Source organism: Protopterus annectens, chromosome 1.part1, assembly GCF_019279795.1.
Source record: "Protopterus annectens isolate FY-2018-M chromosome 1.part1, PAN1.0, whole genome shotgun sequence".
Lineage (NCBI taxonomy): Eukaryota > Metazoa > Chordata > Ceratodontiformes > Protopteridae > Protopterus > Protopterus annectens.
The window spans coordinates 1,781,347,338-1,781,371,620 of NC_056726.1; the positions used below are offsets into that span (position 1 = coordinate 1,781,347,338).

The following is a 24,283-nucleotide window of genomic DNA, read 5'->3' on the forward strand; positions in this document are numbered from 1 at the left end:
ATTCAAATGCAGCTTCTAACATGCACTTCCTTTGCCTTGCCAGATATCATCTTTCCAGTCCAAAGAGTTGTTCAATTGCATCTTTTCCCATACATTGAAGTCATACTTTCCAGTATGACTGGAACCAAACTTGAAATTACTCCCAACACATTTAGTCATATGCTTGTTCAAAGCATTCATTTCATCCTTAGCTTTAACAATGCTCATATATTTTTCTTGTTCAATTCTCATAATGTTTTACCTACATAAAATGCTCTGCATTTAGTGCAACAACTCACTTAAATCACATGCTTTTTAATACATGAAAAAATCCCTGGAATGTAATAATTTACATCTCTTACAGTAACCTAATGTATTTAACATAAAAAATCCTACTTTTTCTTATAACCATTGAATATTGGCTCTGTCACCTATTTTTAAAGTAGATCTTTCAGCATTTTGTTACTTTTAAAAATAAAACTAGGACCTGACACCACTACATGCCCATAGAAGAAAAGTGACTTAAAATCCTCCAGTTATTTGTTAAAATTATTCATAATGCCCATATAGCTGAGTGAACTAACCATTTTTTTACAGCTATACCTCTCGTTGATATTTCTACTGTTTCTCCAACCCCTGCCCCCACCAGTATGTCATCTAATATGCTGGGTTTATATTTCCCTTTTCTTTGCTTCATAACTGCTGCCATTTGTTGCTTAGTAAAACATCCTGGTTATCCCCCTGTCCTCTAATCTCTTTTCTAGATGTTATATCTGATTCATAAACAAGTTGTTCATCCAATGTCAGTCTACTTACCCTTACTAACTGCCCCCAATAATATTTTTTACCCATGGGATACATACTTGTGTAATCCAGAAAGCTGTATTGAAGTTTCTATAAGCAATAAAGTTTTATTTTTGTTTTTACACAAGCCAGCATTTCATTTTTATGTTTATGTATGTACAGAATTCTGTGTTTTTTCAGGTTGGCTTACTGTGTTCGATTTTTTGAGTATCGTTGTACTGACATCGGCAAATTGTTTGAGGCAGGATGATAGCAACGTCCTTGTTATACCATCGGGTTTAACACTGACTTAGATGGCTATATGTCCATTTTTAATAGGGAAGAAGGAAGATGGAAACTCTGCGGTTGCACTGGGTAGAAACCATAATGTGGTGTGTACCAGTTTAGACATAATTTTGTCTGGAGTGTTATCTGCCCAAGTAAACCTGCTTTTGCCAATTAGAGATTCCCACTGGGAATGCAGATATTATTAGGTTTCAATGAAATTTTGTTCAAAGAGAAAAAAAAAAAATTAAAGTTAAAACACTTGCAAAGAGACAATCTATTCATTGAGAAGTGACTTGATGTTTAGCAGATGTCTCATGTTCTATGGATCAAAAAATTGCCATTAGGCCTGTGAAGCCAGGGCTAATGAGAGGCTAAAATGGTATGTTTATAGAACATGTCGATGCCAGGCTGAATAAAGCAGAATGTTATTTTTTTGTCTGTTTTTTTTTTGTTTTTTTTTTTGTTTCTGGCTTCTTTATCTGCAATGCATGTTCTAATGATAAAAATGTAGACAGTTTTATTCATCCACATGTTAGAGGACAAAGAGATGTGCTGGATCTTGAGACATGGTGGCATCAATAAAACAGAATTTAAGACCCGACTGGGATTCAATTCAAGAAGAAATAGATATAAAGGTGTTTTGACAACCTCTGATTATGGCACAGGGTGTGAGGCTAGCTGGTTTATGACCTGTCTGTGAAGCTAGGATGATGTCAGAGGGCACTGGAACTGGCAAAGGGTTTTTGATATATAAAAACGGGGGGAAACTGTAGGTGCTGACCTGCCTGTGGAATCATCCTGCATGAAAAGTAGCTATTTATTTTAAGGCACAGTCTTCTTATAGAAAGCTAGTCAGGGAATGTAGATATCTGGAGTTAGATTTTTCTGTGTGCGTCCTATTACTGTTAATGGGATTTTATTTTAATTTCCTTGTGTTCCAGTCTATGTATATTTTACTCTGTATTTGAACTAATTTCTTAATTGTTTAAGTAAAAGTCATTTATTTGCATTCAGCTCTTGTGGCTGGTATTTATTTATTGTAAGGGCATTTAAGCACCGTTTATCTCAGAAAACTGTGACCATAATTTGCACTGTGGGGTAGTGAACTGTAGGGCACACACCTTTGAAAACTGCTTTGGATAACTACCAGTGAAAGAGATATTACCTGGCAATATAAGAACAAACAGGTAACTGGAATCCCCTGACTTCTTTCAGGGTGTTGGCAGTACTACCAGGACCCAGAAGAAAGCTATGGAGAGCTGGAGAATTCTGTCAGTCTTCCATGGAATTTGTGTGTGTGTGTGTGTGTGTGTGTGTGTGTGTGTGTGTGTGTGTGTGTGTGTGTGTGTGTGTGTGTGTATGTGGTGTGTGTGTATGTGTGTGTTGTGTGTGAAAATACTACTTTGTGCGAAAAGCAGTTATTGTGGATAGATGGGTGCTGGGAGACATTAGTTGATACAGTGGCATGGCTTTGTAAAAGAACAGTGTGCATGGGCCTCTGTCAAAGGATGCTCAAGTATTACACAGAGTAAAATCTCTGGTTTGACAGGGGTTGTTTTGATAGTTGTACCCTAAAAAAATTTCTGTGTGGCCTTTTTTTTTTTCTGTTTTGTTCATAATTTGGAAAATTATGCAGTCTCTCTAATGTTATGGACATAAGACGAGAAAGAAGTGAGTGATTTAAGTTAAAAAGCAGACAGAAAAACTTTCCATTTAACATTAGAAGAAAAAAATTGCCCATTTAAATCTAAGGGCACAGTTTGAAATTTAAATATTAAAGGTTGCTAGAGAAGGTGAACATAGGTGATTATAATAATTAAATGCTAGCTAGTTTGAGCACCTGGTTGGTTTGTGAGGAAATAATGATATATGAAGTTAAAAAGGCCTTTAGGCATATAGACAGTTTTGTGAAAGACTAGTTGATAGAGGGATTGACTGATAAAGTTACAGCTGATTATTTTAAGGTGTCAAACCAGCTGTGTCATTTGTATTTGAGTTGCCAAAAATTCATAATAATTTGCTAATGCTCTCCCTTCCCTCAAAGTTGACTGTAGTAAGCAAAGACTCCAAAACTGAACATATTAATCAAATAGTTAATCTTACTTCTTATATATATATATATATATATATATATGGATTTGCTTGACTTCATTCACAAGGTCTAGGACCTTGTTATTAATAAGGCAGCTGTTCTTACGACTACTGATGTGAAATCTCTGTAATCCGTTATCCCAAAGGATACACATAACTGGAAAAATGTCATAACATTTTACATTCTAAAACACTGAAGACACACAGCACTGCAACTCTTCAGTTATGACTTCAAATGCAATGCTGGCATTCAATACCAGTAATTCACTGAAGCTGATCAAGACTGCCAGTCACTCCACCTAACAGGTTTCATCCAGGTTTGCAGCCCTCTTTGCTCAACTCTTGCTACATCTCTTCTCTTGGTGCAAGTATTGCCAGAAAGCCAAATGATAGTAGTAGTTTTCTGGATTACTCAATTATGCACCCCCCAGTGGTAAAAGAAGAATATTATTAAGGGACAGTTCGTAAGGGGAGACAGATTGACAGTGGATGAATAATTGCTTGTGAATGAGTTGTCACACCTAAAGAAGAGATTAGAGGACAGAGGATACCTGGGACGTTTAATTAAACAGTAAATGGCAGAAGTTATGAAGGAAGTAAAAGGGAAATGCAAACCCAGCATGTTAGGTGACACAATGATGGGGGTAGAAAAACAGTAGAAACATCAACAAGAAGTACAGCCATGAAACTAGTAATTTTATTTGACTCCATGAACATTATGAATATTTTAACAAAGAATTGGAGAATTCTAAAAGGCTGCAATCCATGAGCTGGGGTAAGGTCCATGTTTTATTTTTAAAAGGGACAAAACAACGAAATATCTTCTTGATAAGAAAGGTGACAGAGCCAATATTCAGTGGTTCTATGAAAAAAGTGTGGTCTTTGCAAACAATATTTTTTTTATGTTAAATATGTGTTCTATTACTATAAGAGATGTGAATTATTATAGTCCAGGGATTTTGCAAAAAATACGATTTATGTGAGTTGTTGCATAAAATGCAAAATATTTTATATAGGTAGAACACTGAGAAAATTGAACAACAGAATAGATGAGGCTTCTCAAACTAGAGATGAAATGAAAACTTTGTACTAATATACAACTGTGCTGGGAGTAATTTCAAATATACTTGAAACTGTGACTTCAATATATGGGAAAGAAGCAACTGAAAAACTTTTGGATTGGAAAGATTGTATTTGGCAAGCCAGAGTAAATGCCTGCCAGGAGCTGGGTTGGAGTGATTTGGATAATTTTAGTATATTTTTAAGTAGGAGGGCTTTACAGCATTAATTTGCATGCTAAGTTGTTTAACCATGTGAGTGAATGTTGAACATATGAACTCTGTTAGTATTCCACAGTCTGAAGAAGTCCCTTTTAGGATGAAAGCACTTATTGTGATGAACTTTGTAAAACCAATAAAGTTTTATTTTTGTATTTAATTGGTAACAGGAAGCAAACTGACTCACCTGCTGAATGAACTGCCCCAGATGCTGATGATTGAAAGGATGCAGACCCTACCATACTCCCTCCCAGGTGACCCCATATTTGGGGAAATATTAGAGATGACGAGACAGAGGTGTATAGCTAACTGATCAAGTGTCTTCTTTGCAAAATACTCTGCAGAAAGTATTTTGGACCCTCCAGCTAATTTCATGGGTAGTGCCACAAACTGATAAAATGCCAACATTGGCTAAAAGTATGGCAGAGCTTAATCCTAATACTGTGGCACCAACCCACAGAGACAGAACAGGGTCCTCCGGTTTCCTAAGAATTGGAATTGTTTGTTAACTCCTCCATATCTTGACCTGATTGTGATGTGCATGCCCTTTTAAAGGTGCTAGGGACCCACAGCCTAACTGTTCATCCCCCTGAAAAGGAATCCAAGGCGACAGACAGGTTTGAGAACCGAGTTTATACAAGTACCTCCTTTTCCCCTGAAGGCTATGGACTACATATCTCATATGTTTAGGTTCCTGCAAGAGGTGACAGAAGTGACAAAACAATTGCTGGACAATTTAACATATGGGCAGGTTAACAAAACATTACTGTCTCATTTGGTAAGTATACTGTGAAGGGTACCCCCAGATGAGACATTGTAGATGATGAGGCTGAGGAAACTATGCCCTCAAGTCAGACTGTAGGTAAGAGGCCTGAGACATTTGGTTAATATAAGCCAAATCTTCCATATCTGAATTTATTTAATAACTTTGTTGATTGGATAGGTGGTCTTGTCTTCAGGGCATTTTTAGCCATGACTTGGAATATAGGGCATTTACAAAATTCATCTTAGAGTTACCATTCTGTAAGTGAATGTAAAATACAGAAAGAGAGAGACAAGAAATGTTAGTATAAACGCTGTACATGTACAGAAAGTAGAGAGAGTTCTAGTTCACTATTGCTGTACTATCCATGTAGTGTAATAATTACAAACATTTACAAAAAAACAAGAAATAATTGACAATAGATAGGCTATTGCCTGCCATCTTTACTTAGCATAAGCAATTATCATACATATATACACTTTCATGATTATCCAGGTAAATGGATAGAAGTCTATGCAAGTCTGACTTAGCTGCCCAGTATCACACTTAACATGTGTTAAAGCACACTTGTATTCCTTATGAACAAAATTAAGTATCTCTATTTTGACTGTACTAACTTCCTGCTGTTTCTGGATATTTTGTGATATGGAGTTCCATACAGTGGATACAGCATAATCTGAAATTATATACAATAATAAATGGAGATTATATGCAATAATAATAATTTTACTATGTTACACTTCAACATGTGTTTTTTCATATCCTTATGTCTGGATGTAAGGTTAGGATACAATGTGTGTGCATGCATCTTTAGACTTTCACTAACAATGCTCCTGCTTCAAAACTTAATTAAGATAATTTAAAAAGTATAAAAATCCACTCATTGATGGATTCTAATGTGTGAAGGAAAGCAAGCATTTGACCTTATGCCATAAGATGGTCCTACACCTATATTAAAACCTTGCAGTGTACAGCATGTTAATCCATGTGTGCCTGTCCATCTGCATATATTCCCTGTGATGGCTAAGTGGCAAGTTCTGCATGTCACAGCTCCTGAGCCTGTGGTTAGGTCCTGACCTGTGGTCACTGTCTCTGTGAAGTATGCATAATTCTCTGTGTTTACACTGGCTTTCTCCTGGTACTCTGATTGCAACCCACTTTCCCAAAACATGCCAGCTAATTGGCTAGACCAAAGTTGTGAATATTTGTTTATTTGTAACATTTACTCCTGATCCTGTAACCTACATCATGGCTGATATGCCAGCCTGTTTACCAAGTTAACAAATGATAAATGATGCTAAATCGCATATGAGTAGTACTATGTCCTAGAGGGTAGCACATCTGCTTTTCAGACCTGCTCTTTGATCTTAGCTGCCAGGTGTTACAAGACTTGCAGAGATGAGGAACTGTGAGTAATATTAAATTACTTCAACTATTTCATTTCTGCTTAAATATTTCAGTTCTGATTATACTGACCTGTGCAGTAATACTACTTTCTACTTATCTGCTCTATTCCATCTGTTTGCATTTTTAGTTAGTTCTGAGACTTTTGTCTTGTATTTCTAATTGGCAGTTGTGCGAAGATTGTGTTTCTACATTACTCTGCACTTCAATTTACACAAGTAGAATTACTTGTAAAAGCTATCTGTTTGTATTTTAAACCTTGCTGGTCCCATAGTCTTGTAGTTTAATTCATAGTTTTGGCAGAACTGTGTACTACTACTACTACCAGATTTGTGCCTTAGTCTTTTATTATTACATTTTTGCCATAAACAGTGTTACTAGTAAATTTCTGCATAGTCTGGTGCCTTAAACTGTAGTAGAAGGTCAGCAGTGAGAGAATTGTCTCATCTCCAGTTTGCTTTTATATTCTGCTTATTTTTTACCTGCGTACAATTGAATTTGTGCTTGCCCAATCCCACACTAACACATTAAGCTAAAATTCCTGAAAGAGCTCCAGTATTGCCTTTATTTGATTGGATGGCTCTCCAGCTAACCTTCGATTTCCCACACAGCACTACCCCCACCCATTGTCTTTTATCTAAGGTTTGGGGAGGTGTGGAACTATGAGTAACTAGCTTTTCAAAAAAAGAAACAGAATTAAATTATTTTAATTATTTGAATTCTAATTAAATATTTGAGTTGCACTTGCAGTGACCTATGTGGTAGTCCTGCTTTGCACTTTTCTTCTGTGTTCCATCTGTTTGCATTTTTTTTAGTTTATTTTGGGACCTTAATCTTGTATTTTAATTAGCAGTTGGTGGAGATCGTGTTTGTATATTATTTTGCACTTCTATTTCCACAAGAAGAATTACTTGTAAATGCTATGTTTGTATTTTTAAACCATATTAGGCTCATAATGTTGTATTTTAATTCACAGTTGGGGCAAAACTGTGTACTATTATCAGATTTTTCCATAAATAGTGTTACTGACAGCCTAGTACCTTAAACTGTAGTAGAAGGTCAATAGTGAGAGCATTGTCTCTGCTCCAGTTTGTGCTTCATTGCTTTTATAGTCTTCTTATCTTTTACCTGCTTAAAGTTGTATTCTGTGTCTGCCTCATCCCCTACCAACGTCTTCTTCTTCTTCTTTCTGCTTTTCCCGGTTAGGGGTCGCCATAGTGGATCATCTGTCCGCTCATGATTGGCAGTAGAGTTTTACGGTGTCGAGTTGCCAGCCCGGCGCCCAACCTTCCACAGAAGGCATACACATACACACACACACACACACACACACACACACACACACACACACACACACACACACACACACACACACACACACACACACCTAGGGCCAATTTAGAGTGTCCAATCCACCTACTACATGTCTTTGGGATGTGGGAGGAAACCGGAGCACCCGGAGGAAACCCATGCGACCACAGGGAGGACATGCAGACTCCGCACAGAAGGCACCCCAGCCGAGAATCAAACCGGAGAACCTTTTGCTGTGAGGCATGACATACATCTGTAGATAACAATGGGAAAATAACTATGACATATATGTCCACATGCACCGTTAATGGGGTTGTGAGGCCCAAAAAAATATACGAATAGGCATACCCCTCCCACAGCCAAACACATCCATCCTGCAATACACTACCAAGTGTTGCAGATCCCATAACCAGGACCTGACATGACATGGGGCATCCCCAGGATACATATACACAGACACATATATGCATATACAGATACACATGCAGAGATATGTACAGTAAGTTACATATGTAGTATGTGCACAAAATATGGAACAGCCACTATCCCTACAGTTACCACCTTACCAACTGGAGACTGTATAAGCCATCCATAGAAATGACATTCATTGCCTGCAACATATACCCACAGAAATATCAAAGGATATAACACCACACACAGGTGTGCATAAATGGGAAAGCTTTATTTGTGTACTATTACATTTGTATATGCCAAGTCATATAGCTGTTTAGACATGAAACAGTAATACTTATAAAGTAGTCTGGAAAGGTTAACAAATATTGCTGTCCAGGCCAGGGCCATCAAGTAGTACAATAGTAAAGACCCACAGGATACGAAACACTCAACGGTAAGTAATGCAGGTGTATAGTTCAGCAGCCTCTATCTGCACTCTGTAGGCAATCCCTAGGGGGAAAAGACCTCAGTTGACACAATGGGATGTAACTGTTACATAACAAGGCACAACTGACACCATCACAAGCACACTGACAAGCAGAACAGTCTGTATGGCAGGTGGCAGTGGGCCTGCATTTAACCAAGGTGGATTGTATGGTAATGTACATCCATATACCTTAAGGCAGCTCACCCTGATGGTCTTCAGGATTCTGTAGTGCTCCCATATACATATGTGTATATATAGATATATGTATACATATATATATGTATATGTATATACAGATATATGTATATATAGCTATATATGCATGCACATCCTATGTGTACAGATATGCCTAGTTATGTTGGTATATATGTAGACATCAATAACTATATATAGCTCATCCCCCACCAACATATTAAGTAATGTTTCTGAAAGAACTACAGTATTGCATTTATTAAAGGCAAACTCCACCTGCTCTTACTGTTTAACACAAGTCTTGGGTTGCTCTTCTCTCTACAGTATGGCTCCAGTATTGTGCAGGTACCAGAAACCAGCTTGTACTTTACAAAACCTTAATTTCCTTGCCTTGGAATCAAAAGAAGAGAAAAACCACCCACTTTTTTAAAGCTTAATTTCTCACACAATTTGTAGAGGAATTTCTCTATGCCTGCATGACATACCACAAACATAAGGAAATGTGTAGTCAAGTACTGCTGACAATCTTATATTGTTAATTCATCCTACTGATGTCAGGAGCACAGCAGCTACTCTAAAAAGACAGGGGTGTGAAACCGTTTTCCATTGTCTTTACTGCAGAGGGGTAGAGAGCGTACACTGATTTATAGTTGCTTGCAATGTAGCCATGCCTTTCATAGCAAAACAGAGCAATTAGATCAGTCAATGGTTCAAAGGCAGTTGTCACCTCTTTTGACAAATTTACATAAGCAGCATCACAGTACAGAAATGATAAGATTTAAACTTTAAATGTCTGTTGTTTATACTGCTTTACACTTTAAGATGGCTTAAATGTAGTATCAAAGATGTCTGTGACAGAGAAAAGTCGAAAAATATTTTTCTTGTAAATCTTGGGGCAGATTGTTAATTCATGTTGGACTACAAAAAGAAACTTTGAACAAAGACCTGTGATTTAGCTTCTTTTTGGTTGCAGCTGTATATCTCCTTAGTATACTATAAAACAAGCCCTGAAACACATACAGGTGATGGCCATTCAAGAAATAAAAGAAGCAGTCCTTTTACAGAAGGTGTATAAGATGACAGTGACTGACACTAATCCCATTACATGTCAATGGCATGGGAACGGCATGGGAATACACCACTACTTCTTTATGTCTAGCATGACTCATATAAAGCAGAATTGAAATTGATGATGGGAAAGAGAACAGCTTAAAGACAAACAAGATCTTGTTGATATGTCAAGCCCCATTGGCAGCCATTTTGCAGAAAACATATTACAATTCTATAAGAAGCAGTCACAGCGACTTTGATGTGATAAAATAGCTCAGAAAATAAAGATAGAGTGAAAAATAGAGTTTTTAATTCTAAAGTGAAGTTTTCCTTTAAAATGTTGTTGTTTTTTAAGGTGGTGTTTCTGGCCACTACCACTTATGATAATCTGATCCATGACACTGAGTACACACTCAGCAAACCAGTATTGCTCTTGAGTAAACCTCCTTTACTGCATATTGTTTCCTGCTCATTTTCCAGGAGCTCAGTAAAGCTTGGAGTCCTAGCTTCATTCCAAAAGTATTTTACTTGTATCCAGAGCCATCCAGGGAATGTTAGGTACCTTTGATTGCTAAATCGCACACAAGTTATTTTGTATGGCTGCTACTGTTTTCTGTTTTTATGTGTACATTTCACTATATTTTTTTTGTAAAAAATATTCTTTCTCTCACTCTTACTACTGAAAGATTGTCTTGAAATTGCCTTCAGCAAGGCATTTCCAGATAGTTGTTTAAGTGGTTTGTGGTAGCATTGGGTTGTTCATAGGTTCATAGGTAGGTACTAGGCTATCGGCCCAAGGGCCTACGTAAGCCTAGCCAACAAGGTTCCCTGGCTTACGCCACCCAAGAAAGTTATTTTCCTGTGCAACTGTCAAGCAGAGACACAGAAGTGATCCCTGGGGTGTATTTCCTATTTCCCATCCACTCATCAAGATCTTTCTTGAAGAGTGCTACTGAAGAACTTTGCTTGACATAGATGGGTAGCCTGTTCCAGAGTATGGGAAGTCTCTGGGACAGGAATCTATCCCTCCAGCATGTCCTGTTTATTGTGGTGACAAGGTTTAGGTCCCTAGAGCGTGTAGCTTGAAGGGATTGGGATTTCTGTAGGTGTAGCATGTCTAACAGCTCTGGGTTTGACATAGCTTTATATGTTAGGCAGAGATCACCTCGGAGTAGGCGATATGCTACAGAGTAAAGCTGGAGTTTTTTGAGGCGGTCAGTGTAGGGTACTTGTTTGAGGCCAATAATCCTCTTTGTGAGGTACTTCTGTGGCCTTTCCAGCTGCTGCAGATGTCTTGTGAGGTACATTCCAAAAAGGGTGTTGTACTCTATAATGGGTCTAATGAGTACTGAGTAGAGGGAAACAATGACCTCTTTTTTCCTGGATGAGAAACCTTTTGTGATGAGGTGTGCCATGTAGAAGGATTTCCTGACTACTGTGGCGATGTGACTATCAAAGGCGAGACTACTGTCCACCTGGGTCCCACGGTCTCTCATCACGCATTCGGTGTTAAGTAGATTGCTGCCTATTTGGTAGTTCATGGGCACAGAGTTTTTACCAAAGGGGATGACACTGCACTTTTTGGCACTGAGCTTGAGGCCATGGCTCTGACACCAGGCATCTGTCTCAGCGAGGCCCTTCTGTAGGATGTCCACATCATTTGGGGACTTGACTATGACTCCTAGTTTGCAGTCATCTGCGAACTTCATTAGCCAGAGGCCTTCTGTGTTAGCCTATACTTCAGAGAAGTAGATACCAAAGAGGAGAGGTCCCAGGAAGGAACCCTGTGGTACTCCACTTGTCACTGCTTTAAGGTCAGATTTGGAGTCTGCAACTTTTACAGTGTGGGTTCTGTCAGTGAGCCAGTTAGCAACCCATCTTGTGACATAGGGATTTATACCTAGTTTAGTGAGTTTAGTTATAATTCCAGAATGGGGGATGGTGTCGAAAGCCTTGGCGAGGTCAAGATAGGCTGTGTGAACCACCTTACCATCATCTATGGCTTTGGTGACTGCCTCAAAGAAGTTGATCAGGTTCAGGAGGCGTGATCTACCTTTCACAAACCCAAACTGGGTGGGATCCAGAGTTTGGAGGTTACCATTGCCTTTGTTTATGAGTTCCATGATGATACATTCCATGGCCTTGCAGACCAGGCTCATCAGGCTAATAGGTCAATAGTTCCCAGGATCAGTGTTGGCTCCCCCTTTGTGGAGTGGGATAACTGTTGCTGTGTGCCATTCATTGGGCACAAAGCCTGATGTGAGGCTATTATTGAACATGGTGCTTAAGTGGGGAGCCAGTTCGTTCTGAAGTTCATGTAAAACGCAGCCTGGGATGTTGTCCGGTCTCATGGATGCTGTGTTTTTGGCTTTAGAGAGTGCAGCTTTTACCTGCGTAGTTTTGATTACAGGGACTCTGCATTCTTCCTGTACAGATATGGACCCTTTAGGGAGTGAGATGGGGGTAAAGTTAGCACTGAACCTATCTGCCAGGATGTTGGCAATATCAGTTGGTTCTGTAATTTTTGTGCCTTTGTGCTGTAACTCACAGCAGATTTGGGTGTTGCCATCGAGATTCTTGACATAGCTATAGAATGCTTTGTGGTTGCCCTTTGAATTAGTGGCGATTTTGTTTTTGTAGCTAGCTTTGGAGGATCTTATAAGGGATCTCAGCTTCTTACTGAGGCTGACCAGGGAGCTCCTCCACTCATGGGATTTTACTCTCTTTTGCAACAGTTTCTTCCTTCTGTTGTACAGTTTGTTTATGGCAGGGGACCACCAGATTGGCTTTCTTTTTTTGGAGGATAGCGTCTTGGTTCTGTTTGGGATAGCACAATCCATGCACTCGTGTAAGTGCTTATAGAGTGCATTTGTGTAGGATTCAGCAGTTGTAACTGTATTTTCCATCTGAATGAAGTTGGCTTTGGAGAAATGTTTTACTGTGGTTTCCTTAATGGGGGGTGGGGGCGGGATGTGGATATTAAGGGTGATTAGCTTATGGTCTTATCGGACCAACGAGGAGTTGACTTCAGGTGTGGAACACCAGTCACTCATGTTGGTAATGACTAGGTTTAGGATTCTGTTGCCCCTGGTGGGGGTGTGGATAAGTTGATCCAGGGCATTGGAGTTTATGAATTCCAGAAAGCGTTGAGCTAAGGAGTTGGTACACGAGTAGTTTTCCCAGTTAATGGTGGGGTAGTTGAAGTCGCCCATTATTAGAGTGTTTGGTTGAACCCTAATATTTTCCAGTACATCAAGAAAAGAGGAGTGGGAATCCTGGGGCATGGTGGGGGATCTGTAGCAAGCTACAATTTGGAATGCAGTTTTGCCCAGGTCTCTTCTGCTGTATTTTTACATTAGGAGGACAAGGTTTATTCATCTAGTAGTAAGAGGTATTTGCCTGGGCTATCTGACTTGGGAAATACACAGAAGGACTCATAGTGCATTCATTTTATTGGTCTGATGGCTCATTAGTTTTTTCTGTGCTGCTATACATTTTTTGCATTTGTGTGGGTTAACAGTGCCCTGTACAGTAGCAAACAACTAGAAAGAACAGCCCATAAAACTGTACCCTGTAAAGTAGCAGTACAGTGCAAATATTTTGTGTGCCAACAAGATTACAGCAGCTAGTTGGGAGTCAAGTGGCAATGCCTACATATTTTGCGGATTTCAGTTGTTGTGTCTTTCGGCTTTTCCCTGTTAAGGGTCGCCACAGTGGAACTCCAGTCTGCTAATGACTGGCAGTAGATTTTTACATGCTGAGTTGCCAGCCCTGACGTACAACCTTCAACGAAGGTACGCCCATTCACGCATGTCTCCACACAGAAGACACTTTAGTTGAGAATCGAACAGGACAACGTCTTACTGTGAGGTGACAATGCTACCGCAGCACCACCACAGCAGTACAGTGTAAATATTAAAGTTAGTAGAATTTAGTACTGTTTAACATAATATGATCCAGTAAAGCACACTTATTAGTCTGCACCAACAAAGCACCCTTAATAGCCTCTTACCCCAATGCACCACCTCCTTGTAGCTCACAAATGAAAGGACTGGACAGTATGGATATGCAATTTCCTAACTTCTCATGGCCGGCTTGGTGGATACAGGCATCTTGAGACAATGTAGTAATCATCTCATATTTACTACCAACCACTTAATCCTTAAAGAAGTAGACACAGTATGCAAGAGGCGCACTTACACAATGACACTAGAGGCTAAACATTTGCATACAGGTGCAAATCATGTTGTTGAAAACACACACAACACCCACCTCACATAGCACACAACACAGACACATAGACTAATGTATGCTGAAGCACTTAAAAGCAATCTTCCTAAACAACAAAGATCACCTAGACCACCCACTGTCAAATCTGTCCCTCAGCAAACCCAAAGGCACTCAGAAAAAAACAACACCTAACACCACACATACTGTCACTTTCAGTGGAGCACCAAACACAAATCCCCTAAGGCAACAGATACATTTCCCAGGACTCTCATCATAGGGGACTCCATTGTAAGATATACTGATGCCACTCTAACCATGGCTGAACAAGGAGAAGATAACTGTTAGTTGCTTATCTGGAGCTAGATTATGACAAATCATACATGCAGTCAAGTCATTACATCACAAGTACCAGTATGATTCCATCACAGCCCATGTAGGTGTAAATGACCTGAGATGTACCTGGTCTACATGAAGACAGACATTATGGAGCTTTCAGACTATTTGTCTCAGGCATGTATGAGCCTAGCATTGAGCAGCATATTACCATCAGTGATGATGATGATGATGATGATGATGGCACAATATGAGCAAAACATGATTGATTTCAACAACTTGCTTTCTTTCTGATATAATTCTATGGGGAACCAATTTTATCAGCTTGGGAGGACATGTTTAACAGACCACATTACTTTGTCAAGGATGGTCTGCACTTCTCCCCTCTAGGATTTTCAATACTGGCTAAAACTTTATCCACCCCTGTAGTGCCTTTTTTAGGCAGTGCCAAATTGACAAACCTACCAACATAGCAAAATCAACTCAACTGAACTTCATGGTGTTACTGCACAATAAAAAACTGCATTCCCTCCAAGCCCTCATCACACTCAGGAATACAGACATATGTTCAGTTACCAAAACATGGTTTAAAGTGGTAGAGAGTACCCCAGCAGTGCAATGTTTCAATGCCTTCCACACTTCTACACCGGTAGCTGCAACAACAAGAGCTTAAGGAGGAGGTGCCTCAATATACATCAATAACAAGCATACCTCTAGTGTACTCAAACAAGATGATGTGTTGGGGTTCTTCCATGTGCAGATCACCATAGTAAAAATTATGTACCACATCCTAGCCGGCTATAGGTCACCCTCCATGTCCTAAGAAGCTGACAATGCATACTTGGACCTACTGGAGACACTTACCATCCAAACTAACACCTTCTCTAGAGACTGGGAATACTGCAAGGCTTCAAATCTACAGGCACAGAGATTCCTGGACTTCATAAATGCAAAGACTGTTGACCAAATAGTGAATACACCCATTAGAGGCTCCAACATACTGGACTTCATGCTTACAAATATGGGACAATGCTGTCTCCGACCAATGTCTCATCCTCCCTGGTAAGGTCCGACCATAAAGCTGTCTCTTTTGAAATCAAAATCAACTTAGCATCCCACTAAAATCAGAGCAGTTAGGAACTATTCCAGGGCAACTTACATTTTATTAAGGGATGGTTTGTCAAAATTCAGTGCCTATCCAAACCCAGAAAACAGGGCTGAATTGCACTCAGAAACTCTGTACAACCATGTGAATGGCTGCACAGAAGCTGCTGTACCTACCATAAGTAAGCCCAGGACTAGCCACAGAAACTAACTGCCCTGGTGACATCTTAAATTAAACAGGGCATACAACAAAAGGAAAAAAGAAATTATGGCAAAAATCAGGAAAGGCAATTCCCATAAAGATAGAAACTCTGTCATCAAAATAAATAGACAACTAAGAGGGCTAATTACATCAAACAAAGTCAACTTTGAGGTTAAGATTGCCTCCTAGGTGAAAGATATCCAAAAGGCCTTCTGCAGTTTTGTCAGAAATCTCAAGGGCAGCACACAGCAATGTCCTGAACTGGTGGTTAATGGTGCCATGTTCACCAAGTCTAAGCATATAACAAATGAGTTAGGGGCAAATTCAGTACCATCTTTATTCCTCTGTCACCAAACCCTAAAAAATACCCTCAAACATAAGCTATCCAACTATAACCAGGAAGCATGTGCTGCCTGCACTCATTAAAGCCAAGAACATGGCCTCGATGGACCCTGATAACATCCCAAGATGTCTCCTGAATAGTCTAAAATATGACTATCAGGACCCATGGAGTCTTTATATAACTATAGTCTCAAAACAGGCTTTGTGCCACATAAATGGAGGACTGCAATGGTCATCCCCCTTCATAAGGGAGGACTTACAAAATATCCTGGAAACTACAGACCCATATGTCTGACTAGTCTTATTTGCAAAGCCATGGAAAGAAACATCATGGAAATTATCAACAACAACACAGGAGACCTCCAGAGACTGGATCCATCTCAGTTTGGCTTTTTCAAATGATGGTTATGCTTACTGACTCTGGTAGACTTGTTTGAAAATGTCAATAAGGCAATGGATGAGGGGAAAACTGTGCATACTGCCTACCTAGATCTGGCTAAAGCATTTGATATGATACCCCACTCAAGCATTGTCAGCAAACTTCTGGAACTAGGTATAAATCCCTTTGTTACACACTGGATAGCTAGCTGGCTCACTGATAGGACCCAGGAAGTTACAATTGGTGAGGCCACCTCCACAAAGATGCCTTTCAGCAGCGGAGTCTCCCAGGGCTCTGTGCTAGGCTCTCTCCTGTTTGGCATCTACTTCATGGTTGTCAAAGCCAATGTCAGTGGCCTTTGATTAAACAAGTTTGCAGATGACTGCAAACTGGGAGTACTCATCAAATCCCTCCAAGATGAGAACACCCCTCAGGAATGTCTAATACACACAAATGCTTGGTGCCAAAGCTTAAAACTATACCGAAAAATGCATTATACTACCTTTCAGGAAGTCTACAAACCCGGGTAACTAGGTCATGAATAAAGCACCCTTAAAAGTTGATTCACCAATCAGGGATCTGAGAGCTCATGTAACATAGCCTTCAACCAACGTATGCCCAAAGTAGTAAGAACATCCTTCTATGTTGCTCAGCTTATAAGCAATGGCATGATATCTAGGTCTAGAGAGGTCATCATATCGCTGTACTAGTCCCTCATCAGACCCATCATAGAGTATAATGCACCCTTCAGTATGTACCTGACCAGACACCTGCAGCAACTGTCATGTCCACAATGGTTCTTTACAAAAATAATACAGGGAATAAACACAATATCCAATGCTGATCGCCTCAGAGCCCTGTCCCTTTACTTGGTGTCATACAGACTTTTGAGAGGTGATCTTTGCCTGGCATGCAAGGCATTGCTGGACCTACATTTGATTAGCCTTTTGCACAAACACAAAATAAACAGCAACAGAACTACTAGATTAAAAGACCTATTTTTTTTATTGTGACATAAATGGGACATGTTGGAGAGACAGATATGTTTCTCAGAGAATTTCCATTCTCTGAAACAGGCTCCCCATCAGTGGCATAGCTAGGGGAGGCACTTTTGGGACTGTCACATTTACCTTTAACTTAACAACATACTGTTTTTTAAGGGCGTTCTTCTTTAAGAACAGTCCCATAGCATCACTCCTCTTCTTCTGGTCCAGTCGCACACACCTGTCACATGATGCATGCATTGTCACACAGACTGTTTTTCCTGTCCAACTGCATAATTTTAAATACAGTACAGTGATTTGCTACTTCTTATTGCTGCTGACTGTTCAATTCATGGAATTTTGCTTCGATCATTTTGCTTATGCTTGCTGCTTCACCTGTTCCAAGTAAGGGGAATTTTGCTAGGATGTGTGTGTGTGTTGCTAATGAGTGTTCAATTCACATAATTTTGCTGCTAAGGAAGAGGAATTTTTGCTTGTGTGTGGCTAAGTAAGGGGTGTATGTGTGTGTGTGTGTGTGTGTGTGTGTGTGTGTGTGTGTGTGTGTGTGTGTGTGTGTGTGTGTAAGTAAGTGGGTGTGTGGTTAAGTAAGGGTGTGTGTGTGTGTGTGTGTGTGTGTGCGTGTAGATAAGTAAGTGTGTGTGTGTGTGTCTAAGTATGGGAGTGTATGTGTGGCTATGTAAGGTTGTGTGTGGCTAAGTAACCGTGTGTGTGGCTAAGTAAGGGTGTGTGTGTGTGTGTGTGTGTGTGTGTGTGTGTGTGTGTGTGTGTGTGTGTGTAGCTAAGTAAGAGTGTGTGCATGTGTGTGTGTGTGTGTGTGTGTGTGTGTGTGTGTGTGTGTGTGTGTGTGTGTGTGTGTGTAAAATGCCCCAGTTTGGTATACCTGGTGATTAGTGTTTCTCAGGCTCAAACCCTGTACCTTAGGTACAACAAATAACAGACTGAATTCTCTATCAGTACCACCACTTATGATTTAAGGAGTTGAGTCCATATCTCTCAACTGTCCAGATTTTCACAGAATGTCTACAATGTTTGGCTCATACTTTTGGTCTGTTCCTCTTAAAGTTTGTGGATTTCTGACAAATCAGTGAGAATTGAACACGCTAAATAATGATAGTCATTTAAGTTTCAGTCTTCCTATCTTTCAGGAAAAGCATGGTAACACAAAATATTTTATTCTAGCAACTTTCTAAGATTATACAAGCAATGTTTAAAATGTGTCCCTAGTTTTGGGCCTTTGCCCCCCCCCCATAAATTTTGGCTTTTATCTGGATTTCTTGTGCTGCAAAGTTGAGAGATATAGTTGAGTGTCAAGTGCATTTTACAAGGAGCAGAGAGCTTCAGGGGAAGAGAAGTTTAGTGCTGCTTATGCCAAGTCTGTTTGCATTGTTAGTAGCACAACAGGTAGTATACTTGTGTTTGATGCAGAAGGCTGTGGGTTCTACTCCCACAGTATGGAGATGGACTGCTGGTATTATATTGTGTTGTACTTTAAAGGGGGTGTCTGCTGTAGTCCTGAGAATGTTCTCCTTTGTATGAGACACCGAGCAACTATGAACCTGTTATCAGTTTGCTATCCATTTCCTATTGCAATATTATTAACTTATACTTTTTTAATGTAACATAGGCAATTTATTCTTCAAGGGTGACAGGCATTTTATTTGTAGATGAAACAATGAAATATAAAGTTGTTTGCTAGCAGCAATCTCTTCATTAGTTACAGATTTCTTTAATGTGGAATTATTTAGATGCGTTTTACTTCTGCAGAGATTGTGCATATTTATTGATATTGGTGGATTGTAATGACAGAAGTTTGAGTAGACTTTTATGATTAAAATGTTCTGAATTGGGCAGTTTTGTCACTATTGGTTCATACATTTTGTTTCATTGCTTACTGGAAAAATGTTCAAAATGATAAATGTAAAACATGCTCTAACAAGTGTGCTATATTATACAAGTAATATAGTTTAATACAATCAAGAAGGTGAATCAAAGAACACATGTGTGTTTGCATGGTCCTAAATATGTGTGCAAGGGGCCTATGATTTTAAAACAGCCCATGAGCCCAAAGGTAAACTTTATCCGCCACTAGCCAGATGCATTTTCTTTGAATGTGGGTTTCACTGAATGTGAGTTTCAAGGGCAGAGAAGTTTTAATGCTAAGTCTGTTTTCATTGTGAGACTGTGTTGCTTTGTTTAACAGATGTCTGATAGTGTTTGTGCTATAAAATTGAAAATAAAAGTTTTAAATTAAATCCAAATAATCATTGTAGAAGTAAAGCACAAAATAGCATGCATATTACGGTGTTTATTGTAAATGGGGAAAAATAGCCAAGTAATGGGACACTGGAATGGCTGCAGGGGGGAGGGCTGTCTATGGGGGGGGACCCATTTTGACCATGCTTTTGTGAGGGGCGGCAAACCCAAAGACAGCCCCAGGTGGCACAAACTCTAGCTATGCCACTGCTCTCCATCAGTGTGAGCAGTTTCTCCCTATACCTATTTAAGTGCAACTTGGGATGATGGATGGGTAATCAGAAATGCACCCGTGGTCTGGCTCCTATGTGTCTGATGGACAGAGGCAGTCAATAAATCACCACCTATATAAAACCAATTTGTGGGTGACATTTGGGTTGCACTGTTAGGCTTATAAGGACATTAGTGGCTGCTAGCCTAGTATACATGTATGATCCTATGAACCTATAAGTGAGGTACACATGTTCTACTTGTATTCACAGTGGTTTTGACTAGATACTCCAGTTTGCTACAAACCCTTGAAGACATGCTGCTTGGACTGATTGGCTGCACTAAAATTATCCATTGGTATGTACCATGGAGCTTTACTTCTCTGGCTGTCCTTTAATGAAATGTTTGATGCAGCAGTAATTATTAAGTTAATTAATTAAATAAATAAATTACAAAGCATAAATCACACTGAATGGCTACAAAAACCAATGTTACAATTATAAACCAAGGTGACACTTTTTAGAGCAAGAAAATGTTACATTGCGGCACACAATATAAACTTGTATGCTGTTGATTAAATATACAATGTACTACCATGTGCAGTGTAAACATTTTACATTTTTTGTAAAAGATGGGTATCTTTCTCCCGTTTGGGAGCCAAGTACATGTTTTATCTTTGGAGGATACTCATGTACAAAAACATATGTTGCATTTGCTGTACAGAAACATGTTAGCTATGACCATCTATAACGTATCTCAGTAAGCAACTTAACAGTTATGTTGGACAAAGACAGGGTTATGATAGCAACAGAAATACTGGTTTTACTACAAGCAAGCGCAGTTGAGACATGACAGCTTATGGAAATATGTGCACACCTACCTTGGCTCATGAACTCAGTGACAATGTAAATAGGTTCTTCGGATACAACTGCATACAGCTGTACCAGCTTGTCATGGCGAAGTCTTTTCATGATTTGTGCTTCTTCTAGGAATGCTTCCGGGGACATAGTACCAGGCTTCAATGTTTTAATGGCTACCTTTGTAGTGCCATTCCAAGTTCCTTAAATGAAGAACAATAGAAAGTGAGGATTCCAGTAGATTTTAAGCTATTCAGCTAGTTTAAGTACAACACAGATGGTGCAATGTGATGTAAACTTGAAATGCATGCATACATGCAATGATGGTTGTGAAGTGAGGGATCATGGTTCAGCCAGGAAGCATGCTGGGTAAAGCATTGCTGTTACAGCTAAAGGTGTGGATAAAATATCGACTTACAATAAATGGCCAAGTGATGTAGTAGCACAGGTCACTGCTGTATTTAAATGCGGTGTGTGGTTATGTCTGGCATATAATAAACAGCAGCAGTGCAAACAGGGAGTGCAATATCCTTAAAGGACTTTTGGAATCATCAACATGTCATACAAATCTTGGTGAGAAACAGCTAGACCCAGTCATAGCCCATACTTTGTTAAACATGAAGGCAGACAGCTTGGGTGTATTAATGTACAATGCTAATCTGTATTTGCTGCTAAGACTGAGGACTGGGATCTAGCAATGACTTTGTCAACAGGGAGTGTGGAGACTCCTTGCACATTAAGACTTCTCATCTCATACTATAATTTAAAATAAACACAGCAGTAAACCTACAGAGTACTAACATAAGTGTCTCTGCCCAGGGAGGTGACATATTATGACACTGGTCCGCTGTTCTTGACATACTGGTAACCTAAGCTTATGTAAAAAAAGTCCAAAGCCAGTTAGAATATAGAGATAGGAAGGCAGACTCAGTATTCTAAGGACTACTGCCCAATACTGCAGGCTACATGGTGTCATTCATCTGCCACATAATGGAAATGTTGACCTAATAAAAATGGGTCAACAGTGCATAACATTTCAATGAACACAGCATGTATGGACCCCAGTTTGCAAAATTCTAAGCATGTGCTATCATTCTTTGGATCTGTACCAAGAAAACAAAAATAACACAAACCACCTGGAACTTTCCAGTAAGCCTGTATGGCTCTCTTTGCTGGCCACTCACTGAAATATTGCTCTGTACAGATGGTAACCAACCAGGTTGTCCACTAGAAGACCTAATCAGGGTACATTGGGGTTGTCATAAACTATAATCATAAAAGAAATACACAATGCGCTCTTGAATAAAATCATTCAGAAGCTCAGCCATGGAGATGTGATGTAGGAATGACTATCTGCCAGTTACAATCTTGTATACACTTTCTGGGGTGCAGAAAATGTAGTACTTATGTGGCAGGGGGCTGCTTAACATGTCTGCAACTACAACAGTATGAAGGCTATGGTCAATATACTGAGAGACCAAGGTGAGATATATTCCACTACTGACCAGGATTGTTAAGCATTACACTTGTGAAGAAATGGACATCAAGAGATAACAAATAAGAGACTTAAAAAAGGCTTCTTTCACTGTGAGATCCAATACAGAACGTTCTGTAGGATAGATTTAGAAGCCAGTAGTTCAAGAGACATATGCAAGCACTTTGTTGCTAGAATTAAGAAGGGCTAGAATTAAAAAAGAGCGAGAAATAGAGACAGAGAGAGAGAGAGAGACAGAAAGGAAATCAGTATGGATAATTCTACAACCTAGTTTAGCACTGTTCTGTCGTACAGGATTTTTCTTCTGTCTGATAGGGACTTACATACAAGTTTACTGTAGTCCTACAGAGGGCTCAGAGTGGTAGTGTAGATGTGGAACACCTGAAACTTGAAAAGATAAACAAATGAGTTCATCCAACCTACACTCATGTGATCTGTTCAGGATGGTCTGTCATGGTGCCAAATCACACTTGGCTGTGAAGGCAACAGCTCTGCACTGCAGCCTTCATGCATGCACAGGACGTGTGGTTGCACTGAACACTGAAGTGGTGGCTAGGAGAAAAGCAATGGCACATTGTTTATATGAGCTGTATTTAAAAGGCCCAGTGACACCACAGTGCATTCTTACATAATCTGAGAGTGGCTAGTTACTGAACTAAGCTAATCTGCTAAATCCAAACGGCTGTGGGGTACTATCACTACCAACATCGAAGGCGATGAATGGCTAAACATCCTTCCTGCCTTCTTCTACATCCAAGTTAGTACAATGCATTCTGTTCCTAAGCTGACAAAAGTATAAGTTGCAGATCTCAGCAAACTGGAACATTCTTCTGGATTTACTCAATATAAAAAGGGAGAGGTGTGGCCCTCTGTAACTGTAGGGTGTAACTCTATAAGAAGGAGTACACAGAGAAACCAGCATTGGTGCAATACACTACCAGACTGTAACAGTGTATCATTTCCATCATCTGGGAATGCTGCTGCTCAAATGCAAGTCATGATATTACAACAGTGTAGACAGGCAGTCCCGCAGTGCAATGCAGGCTGCAGGAAACTAGGTAAGTAAATGCGGTCTGAAAAAAAAGTGGAACTCTACAATATAAATGTAAACAACATTTACTCTGTGCAGCAAATTAATAATAAAAATATTCAACAGTAATGTACTCGTGTGTCAGCCTTACCCATCCAGACATCTCCGAAACAACCCTGACCCAGCTTTTTATCACAGGTTAAGGAATCCCGGCATATCTCCCATGCATCTTTAGCCAATCCAAGTGTCTGAGGTTTCATAAGGGAGCATGGCTTTGTTAGTAGATGGCACAGACCGTCATTTGTTTCTGTAGGTACAAGGAGGGGTGGATGCAATGGAAAGAGGAGGTAAAAACAACACACAAAAGGGAAAATCAGCATGCATTAGTGTTTCCAAGAGTGGAGGTGGCACTTTAATCACTACAAATAGTCTAACTTTATGAGAAGTTCTCCAGGCTGTAAACACATATCTGATCAACTTTCTACAGTAGGGTCTGAGGAGGAATCATAAATATGTAATAAAGTACTCAGAAAAATGGGCAGTTTAGTCAGCTTATCTTAAAGAATAAATACACTATACTTAAATCACATTTCATTTACCTTTCTTTCTGAATTTGAATGGAAAATAGTGAGATATATTCTTCTTGAACTAGCTTGGGTGTGAAGAACATTTAATTCTACGGGACTAAAAAAAGTGGATCCTCCTTTACAATGCATTTGTTATATTACTTTCCCATTTCTACAATTAGACTTTACAGGGGATTCTAATTTATAAGCCTTAATTTCTCAAATGATTCCAGCACTGCTTTTATACAAACAGTTCAGAA

General features: G+C 39.5%; 1 protein-coding gene across 10 annotated transcripts in view; it reads right to left on the minus strand.

Annotated features, from left to right (window-relative positions):
* The window catches only part of FGR (FGR proto-oncogene, Src family tyrosine kinase), a 2,305,304-nt gene that overhangs the window by 208,273 nt on the left and 2,072,748 nt on the right, over positions 1-24,283 (minus strand). For 9 of the 10 annotated variants that reach the window (XM_044084601.1, XM_044084584.1, XM_044084637.1 and 6 more), the window contains one exon: positions 20,956-21,135. In XM_044084601.1, coding sequence (XP_043940536.1) covers positions 20,956-21,135 — 180 coding nt within the window. Of the gene's footprint in view, positions 1-20,955; positions 21,136-23,608; positions 23,765-24,283 lie in introns of all 10 variants that reach the window. The other variant, XM_044084628.1, reaches the window with a different exon arrangement.